Source organism: Papaver somniferum, chromosome 10 (assembly GCF_003573695.1).
Source record: "Papaver somniferum cultivar HN1 chromosome 10, ASM357369v1, whole genome shotgun sequence".
Classification (NCBI taxonomy): Eukaryota; Viridiplantae; Streptophyta; class Magnoliopsida; order Ranunculales; family Papaveraceae; genus Papaver; species Papaver somniferum.
Genome location: NC_039367.1, coordinates 152,068,220 through 152,076,926, shown reverse-complemented (window position 1 = coordinate 152,076,926; position 8,707 = coordinate 152,068,220). Strand labels below are relative to the sequence as shown.

General features: G+C 37.7%; 1 protein-coding gene across 1 annotated transcript; it reads left to right on the top strand.

The window, feature by feature from the left end:
- Positions 1–1,594: 1,594 nt before the first annotated feature.
- Positions 1,595–5,930, top strand: LOC113318194 (asparagine--tRNA ligase, cytoplasmic 1-like). The gene is made up of 6 exons (XM_026566326.1): positions 1,595–2,204; positions 3,192–3,782; positions 3,901–4,151; positions 4,259–4,388; positions 4,618–4,676; positions 5,508–5,930. The coding sequence occupies exons 1-6, from the start codon at positions 1,707–1,709 to the stop codon at positions 5,689–5,691; spliced, it is 1,713 nt and encodes a 570-aa protein (XP_026422111.1). The 5' UTR covers positions 1,595–1,706; the 3' UTR covers positions 5,692–5,930.
- The last annotated feature ends 2,777 nt before the right edge of the window (positions 5,931–8,707 follow it).

Below are 8,707 nucleotides of genomic sequence, written 5' to 3'. Positions count from 1 at the left end.
CTAATCGTCACCCTGTAATTCCGCCTGGTCTTCATATAGTAGTTTCGCAAAATGAAGGTAGTCGCTAAGGCTGCTATAGTTGTTGTCTCATTCTTGCCTGAATTTTATTTGTTTTAATAATTCCTTTCTCGCCGGAGAGGTGGTCGCGCTGAAGAGGAAATTGGCGACTCTTCAGGGGAACTTAACTAAAGATCTTAAGTAACGAGATTTTGCATCTCAATAATTCTCCGCATCTTCTCACCTAGTAGCTGACATTTCCCAAGAGCGCGATGAGCTAAGTAAAAGTAAGGAGGAATTGGAGCATTTTTATCTGATTTTGGATCAGGAGTATCAATCTTTTGCGGAAGAGGCTGAGAGAAAGTATTCTAAATCATCTTAGCGTCGCGTGAACAAGGAGTCTCAGATCGCGGTTGATTGGGTTTGTGGAAGCATAATTTTTCGCGTGAGGTGTATCCCCAAGTTCCTGTTAGTGATGACGAAGAGGAAGTTCCGTTCGAGGGAGAAGCTCAGGGTGCGACATTTGTTCCTGATGGCGGCGGCGAGGCAAAGAATGATCCTTCTCAGCAAGCTACTGATGAAGTTGTTTTGGATCAACAGTCTACCGGCGGTGTTGATGCCTCAGTTCAGAATGCTCCCGTGTCCGAGATTGCAGGCCCTTCCATTACTTCTTCTGACATTGTTTCTTCATGAGTTTTATTTTTCCCGTTGTATTTAACTTTTCTTCTGACTCTGGGTGCTCTTAAGCTTGGGGGCGAAGTTTGACTTTGGATGTTTCTTTTTGCTTCTGCGTTGTTAGTTGTAACAAATAATTTGTTCTTTACCTTTATTTATTATGGTTCTAAACTTCTACGGTCTTCTTAATATCTTGACTTAGTCAAAGCGGACTAATAATTTAGGACGAAGGGAGTATAGCTATAGCATATTGTAGTTGATCTCTCTGCATCTCGGAATCTCGGCCAGAAGGATTGTCTGTAAAACCCGTCACGACGGCCGTGAAATCAACAACAACTGAAATCTCTCCCCAAGACAGTCAGCGAGTCAAACGGCATCATAGGACATTATGAAAAATCAAAACCATACCCAGAAAACACGATTATATTTCAACTATGTGAAATTGTTAACTAAACTACGCGATGGAGGAGTTCAAGTTCGTCCCAAATCCCAAATATCTTCGTCAATTACTTGATTAATTGGTATAAAATTAGGAAATAAAGATTCCGAAATTTCACCAACACATTACCTGACATAAAGCTGCTGGATATTCCTTTCCTGGTTTAACTTCTGCCCCAACATTGAGTTATTTCCAAAATTGTTAATAGGGAGTACCAATCCGTTCCTATATGCATTTTGATTCACCCCAAATAATTTGGTACCCCTATTAGCGGCCTTGCTTATTTCTCACCTACTGGTTAAGAAGACAATCTTGAATCACCGTTGGCTCTCAGCTCCCTTTACTTTAGCCAATCTCATTGAGCCGCTGCTCCATTCTCACCTTCTTCCGGCATAATCTCGTTGTCATGTAGCTCCAGAAATTTTTTTAAAAAAAAACAACAAGTTATGAATCGCCCGAATTTATGTTTGAAACAGTATTGAAATCGGTCAACCAAGACCTTTTAAATTTATCAAAAGAAAAAAATTGGAATCTTCAGAATCCATAGTAAGAGAGAATATAAGACCAAACAAATCCCAAACCCTAAACACAAAAAATGGCAGAAACTGTAATTCCCACCACAGAGATGGCGGCAGCAACCCTAGCTGAAACCCCATCTTCTTCATCTTCAGCCGTATGGTCAGAATTCTCCAAAAGAGTACTAATCAAGAACATAATCGGCCGTCCAGATGGTGGTGTTGGATTAGCCGGCGAAAAAATCAAAGTTGGTGGTTGGGTTAAAACCGGTAGAGAACAAGGGAAAGGTTCATTTGCGTTTCTTGAATTGAACGACGGATCTTGTCCAGGAAATCTACAAGTCATTGTTGATTCATCTGTTTATGAGTTGAGTCAGATTGTAGCTACTGGTACTTGTGTTTTCGTTGAAGGGGTTTTGAAGAAACCACCAGAAGGGACTAAACAGAATGTTGAGTTGAAGGTTGAGAAAGTTTTGGAGGTTGGTGGTGTGGATCCTGCTAAGTATCCATTGCCCAAGACTAAACTTACTCTTGAGTTTTTGAGAGATCATGTTCATCTCAGGCCAAGGACTAACACTGTGAGTATAAGGGTTTTTTGGATTTGGATTTGATTTTTTAGGGTTTATTTGATGGTTGGTTTGTTGGGTTTTTGAAATTACTAGTCTAGATTGCACTGTCAAATGGTTATTCAATGTTTAGGTTGTGTAGATGGTATTGAAATTTGAGATTGTGAGATTGTTACTTGTAATTGAATTTGGGTTTAGACTTTGAATGTTTCAATTTTTGATGTTTTTCAATGGTAGTTCATTAATTAGGTTTTTAGTTGAAATAAATTGCTTTGTTGGGTTTTTCGAAATTACTAGTGTGGGGGCAATGCTTCTTTGTGTGGGGGGTTTGCACTGTAAATGGTTATCCCCTTGCGATTTGCGAAGCGTGTGTAGGTTGCTTAGACTTCAAATGCTTTAATGTTAGTTTATCTCGATGGTTGTTGACCTGTGTAGTTTCTTTTGTAGTTATTGAATTTGAAATAAGTGTTGTTTTACGTATAGAACATGAGAAAGGGTAAGAAGTTTGCAAGATTAGTAAATGTTACAAGTTGAGGGACTCTATGGTTTGGTTGTAGTTTTTAATCTAAATAGAGGAATTTGTTTATTATTTTGATAAATTACGGCTAATTGTTGCTTGAGGCTAGAAAAAGATACATGAATTTAGTAATTGAGCTTATTTATAGTGGTTGTAAGTAAGCTACTTAAGAAACAAATCCTACAAATAGAGAAATAATGACTATGTTGAGTAGTTCCGATTAAAAATGGATCTTGAGGAGTTGCTACATGTTGCTGTTAGCTATATATAGGAATAAATAATATGATTAATGCAAAACTCTGCTTATCTGTTGGCTTAACTTAAAGATGACTGCTGCGGTTGTTTGGTTTGACCCCAGAGTTTCAGATTTTATGGATTTTTTGTTGCCTACTTCTTGCTTTTGATATAGTTCTGCATTACCTTGTAGTTTAATGTTTCAGTCAGGGTTGTATACTTATTATTCTTATTTGTATGTGTCTCAGATATCAGCGGTTGCTCGAATCAGGAATGCATTGGCATATGCAACCCATACTTTCTTTCAGAAGCATGCTTTCCTTTATGTCCATACACCTATTATCACAACTAGTGATTGTGAGGGTGCTGGTGAAATGTTTCAAGTCACAACATTATTTAGTGACACTGAAAAATTGGAGAAGGAGCTGAAAGAGAACCCTCCACCATCAGAAGATGAAATAGAAGCTGCTAAGCTGTTGGTCAAGGAGAAAGGTGAGGCTGTTGCAGCGCTGAAAGCTGCCAAAGCTACTAAACCTGAGATTACGGCTTCTGTTTCTGAACTAACAAAGTCTAAGGAGAAGCTTGCAAAGTTGGAGGAGAGATCTAAACTAAAGCCTGGTATGCCACAAAAAGATGGGAAGATTGACTATTCAAGTGACTTCTTTGCACGTCAAGCATTTTTAACAGTGTCAGGGCAGCTCCAGGTGGAGACATTTGCTTGTGCCCTTAGTAACGTTTACACTTTTGGACCCACTTTTCGAGCTGAACACTCTCACACATCAAGGCATCTGGCAGAGTTTTGGATGGTGGAACCTGAGTTAGCATTTGCTGATTTGGAGGTAATGAAGTCATAATTTCCTTAATTGGTAATGGTAGTCCAATAATTATAAGTCAAATTTTATGATTTTCTCTGAAGTGAACGTTCACTGACACTCAAACGTGCATTTTTTTTTGAAGGATGATATGAATTGTGCAGAGGCATATGTTAAGTTTCTGTCTCAGTGGTTACTTGACAACTGCCTTGATGATATGCAATTAATGGTTAAGAATTTTGATAAAACTGCAATAGATCGTTTGACACTTGTTGCGTCAACCCCGTTTGAGAGAATTACCTACACAGATGCTGTAGCACTTCTTGAGAAAGTTACAGATAGGAGGTTTGAGAATGCAGTGGAATGGGGAATTGATTTAGCTTCTGAGCATGAAAGGTACCTACACAATTTGTACCTCATTTATTTAACCTGAAAGCTAGTTAAAAGTTTGTATCTCAGTTATTTATCCTGAAAGCTAGCTAAAATTTTGTTTTGCTCTCCAGATACTTGACAGAGGTAATATTTAAGAAACCTGTTATCGTATACAACTATCCAAAAGGAATCAAAGCATTTTACATGAGACTCAATGATGACGGTAAAACTGTGGCAGCGATGGATGTTTTAGTACCCAAGGTATGCCACCTTTAGTTATTTATTTTCATGCTCTCCATGCTTGTATAAAAATTGTATGTTCTTTGGTGAGATGAAATATGCTTTAATCAAGATCGTTTCCAGCTTGTTTTATGTGCAATTACCTGAAGTAGTTACGTGTAAAGATAGTAAATTGGTCGTAAGCATTCTTACTTCTATGCATTTGTTGCAATTCTGTTATGTTTAAGGATTGTTTATTTTCGAACTCCAGGTTGGAGAACTTATAGGTGGAAGCCAAAGGGAAGAACGTTACGATGTCATTGAGAAAAGGTATGGAGTGCCTATTCTCTTCTAAGTCTTCAAATGGAGTGCCTATTCTCTTCTAAGTCTTCAAATTGTTATGCTCTGTAACTTACAGAAATCGTCACAGTAGAGCTGATTGTCATACTTATATCATTAGTTTTCATATGCCTCACATTTTACAATATTTTGCGTTTATTTTAGCTGCCATTTGTTGCTCTTGTGAAAGAATTTGGTCTGTTACCGAAACTCTATGGTCGCAATATAACTAATACTGGAATAGGATGCATCTCATTTTCTCCATATTAAGGAAGTATTGTGAGTGAAACCTTTTCACTTACAATCTTCTCACCCTGCCTGCAGACACTCACATGCCCGCAGACATTTTATCTTTACAGTTGTTGTAGTGGGCGTTGATCTGTATATATGATCTTATTATATACCGTCTTCAAAATCCTCTCTTCTCACCCTGCCTGCATAAACACTCACATGCCCAGAGATATTTTATATTTACAGTTGTTGAGTGGGTGTTAATCTGTATGTGGTCTTATTTAGCATGTAACATTTTTCGTAGATACCTACAAGAGCTTAGAACCTAGAATTTCAACTGTAGATTACTCTGCATGGCTTGATTCGATTCCGTTTGAGTAGTCATGTTTAACGCTTTCCAAAATTGTTCAACTTTTCTTGTTCAACTTTTCTCTAGAAGGGCGGCCATCTAGAAAGACAGCCATAGGTGAAAAAAATATTTGCGTCATATCTCAATATTTGTCGTTTGTGTGGTGAAAATTTGCGGCTACAACATTTCATATAGCTAATTATCGAGTGACTGTTCTAAGATTTTCACTCTTATTATTGTAGGATTTTGGACCAAGGGTTGCCACTTGAACCATATGAATGGTACCTCGACCTGCGACGCTATGGGACTGTGAAGCACTCAGGGTTTGGTTTAGGTTTTGAGCGTATGGTGCTTTTTGCTACTGGCCTTGACAATATCCGAGACGTGATTCCTTTCCCTAGATATCCAGGAAAGGCCGATCTTTAATCGTGTTTTTCTGTCACATACTTGACCAACAGCTGTTTACTGGAATTTCCTTTGATTTGTTTAGAAAGAATCATAGTAACTAGATATTCTTGATGATTTTATTTTTTCTCAGTATCATATTGAAATTATACTCTGGCTTTAAGCATTTTGAGCTGTCAAACCCCTCAGCAGTATATGGAACTTTTGTTAAACTGCCATGTCCATTTGAGATTCTTATATATATTTAGATTTCACGCAAACTTTACCTGAAATCCTGCTTTTGGTAATACAACTTTACCTGTAGAATCTGTACTCCAATGCTTGATCTTTTTCTCAGCTAATTTTATCCCTTGGATTCAACCAATAAATGATCTTGTAGATGAGTCGGAAGACTCGGAACAGCAGTGGTTGCCCGTTATATGCGAGCAGTGACTACAGTGTCCTACAGTTGCAACTGCCTGCAGAAATCATTTTTTCTGCGTATGAATGGGCCTAAGAGTTTCTTTTTGGTAAACAATGGGCTAAGATAGTTGTTGGGCTGAATAGGAATAACGTCTAACGTGTGCCCTGGTTTCTACAAGGAAAATTTCATCTTAAAATCAATTGTGAAAACTACAGGGAAACCCATTCTCCCAGATCTTTCCACTGTGAAACCCACGCTCCCAAAACTAAAGGCGCGCGCCCATTTTCTGGAAGAAAATTATTCTCAGACCCATAATTTATAAAATTCAGTTGTCGTTCTTTTTTCTTCTTCATCATCTTCAATTCTTTTTAACTCAGATAAGGAAATCGAAGAATTTAGACAACGAAGACTCGAAGGAGAGTTCGCTACTATGATTTTGGTTGAATCAAAGAAGAAACTGAGATTGGGGTTTTTCAATCAGATGGAAGGTTGCTGTTCAAGAAGAGGAAAGGGGATCTGTGAGATTTTGAAATCAAAGCAGATGAGAAGAAATTGCTGATTTTGAATTGCGAAAAATGGGTTGTAGTCTGTGTGTTGATTGGAAAGGAAGAGGAATTCGAAGGTGGGTCTGTGATGTTGAGAAGATTTAAGAACTTGGGTTTGTCTTTGATTCCAAGATGGCAGCAGATGGTCTCGAAATTATGATGTGAGTTCAACACAGGAAGATGCAGAAATTGGTTGGTCGATTCAGAAGTTTGATAGTGGTTCCGTCGTCGTATGTGAAGGTATCAATAGAAGGTTTAAGAGATGGAAGTTTTGGCCGATGGAGATAAGGAAGAAAACGAGTTGCTGCCATCGATTTGGGTGAGTAATGGAGGAGGTTAAGACAAGGAATGTTAAGCGGAGAAGAAAATGAAGATGTGTTTTTATCGAATTTGGCTTCACAACAAGGATTGATAGTGAACAGCTTCAGAAGTTATATCAGCCAGGGAAGAGAGGAAAGTTGTTGTTGTTGTTAACTTCAGTGAATAAAGTGCATTTTGATGAATGTCTGAGGTTAATGTGAATGTTTAGGACAGTGGGTTTGTCTCTAATCCACATTTTCTGTTAAGAAATTGATTCTGGTAGTTTCCAAGATGCATCCATAACACAATCCGTCACCAACTCAAAACTGCACACAAGGTGCTTGGCTAAATGCCTGAATGACCGGCCAGTTCTTGTTGCCACCTTTTAACTATAGAGTGGTGAGTCTTTGCACAGGTTTTGGAGAGGATTTAAAGTGGTGTCTGAGTTCGTTTAGAAGATTACCAGTTGAGTTGGATTCAAGAACAAGTTGCTTATGAATACATGAGTATTTGGCTCTGGTATTTGACGAGAAAACAAGGAAGAAAGGTGGGTCAGTTTGCCATATTTTCTTGACCCTGTAACAAAGGTTTGCTGCCGGTTTCAATGGGTTCATTGGTTGTTTTTCAAGGGCCAGTAGAAAATAGTTGTTGTGGATGCTTTTGTTTTGTTGCTTTTTTTCAGAATTATTATGGTACTTTATAGTTTTAGTCGTTTTTTTGAGAGGTGTTGGTGTTGTTGGTTGGGAAGCCACATATGTATTTGGTCATATTGGTGTTGATGTTTGGTCATAATGGTTGAATAATTTGTTATGCAGCTATGACAATGGTTGCATAACCTGTTATGCATCTACAAAAGTTGTTGCATAACTTGTTATGCAGTCCAGAAAACGGTTGCATAACACGTTATGCAGCTACTTTTTTCTTAGTATTGAAACCAACAAAAAATAAGGTTGCATAACTTGTCATGCACCTACAATAATATCTACATAACATTTTATGCAGTCGTGAAAATAGATGCATAACCTGTTATGCATCCGAAAATATGACTGCATAATGCATTATGCATCGATAAAATTGTTGCACAATCTTTTATGCATCGAGAAAATAAATGCATAATCTTATATGCATCCGTAAATATGGATGCATACTGCATTATGCATCAATTTTTTATGTACGAACTAAAATCAACCAAAACAATGCATCACTTTGTTATCCAAATGCATAATTTGTTATGCAGTGGAGAAAATGGTTGCATAATTCGTTATGCATCTGCAGAAAGTGTTATGCATCTTTTTTGGTGGCGGTGTAATGTATTGTGAATACATGAAAGAAGATGATGGTGTAAATACATGATTTTGACCAAGAGCCCCCGAATAACTGAAAGATAATGGTTTGCGTGGGAGTTAATGAAACATGAAAGAAGATGATGATGTGGTTATGACTGCATAACATGTCATTCAGTCGAGAAACTGTCTGCATAACATGTTATGCATTCGTGAAAATGGATGCATAACCTGTTATGCATCTACAAAATTTGTTGCATTACTTGTTATGCAGTCCAGAAAACCTGCATAACCTGTTATGCGTCCGAAAATATGGCTACTTAATGCATTATGCATCGAGAAAATAGATGCATAACCTGATATGCATCCGTAAATATGGATGCATACTGCATTATGCATCAATTTTTTATATGTACGGCTAAAATCAACCAAAAAAAAATGGTAATATAACTTGTTATAGATGCATAATTTTGTTATCCAAATGCATAATTTGTTATGCAGTGGAG

Coding starts and splice junctions, on each gene's coding strand:
- LOC113318194 (XM_026566326.1), top strand. CDS start 1,707: ATGGCAGAAACTGTAATTCCCACCACAGAGATGGCGGCAGCAACCCTA. Junction 3,783..3,900: donor TAGCATTTGCTGATTTGGAG/GTAATGAAGTCA, acceptor TTTTTTTTGAAG/GATGATATGAATTGTGCAGA. Junction 4,677..5,507: donor TACGATGTCATTGAGAAAAG/GTATGGAGTGCC, acceptor TTATTATTGTAG/GATTTTGGACCAAGGGTTGC.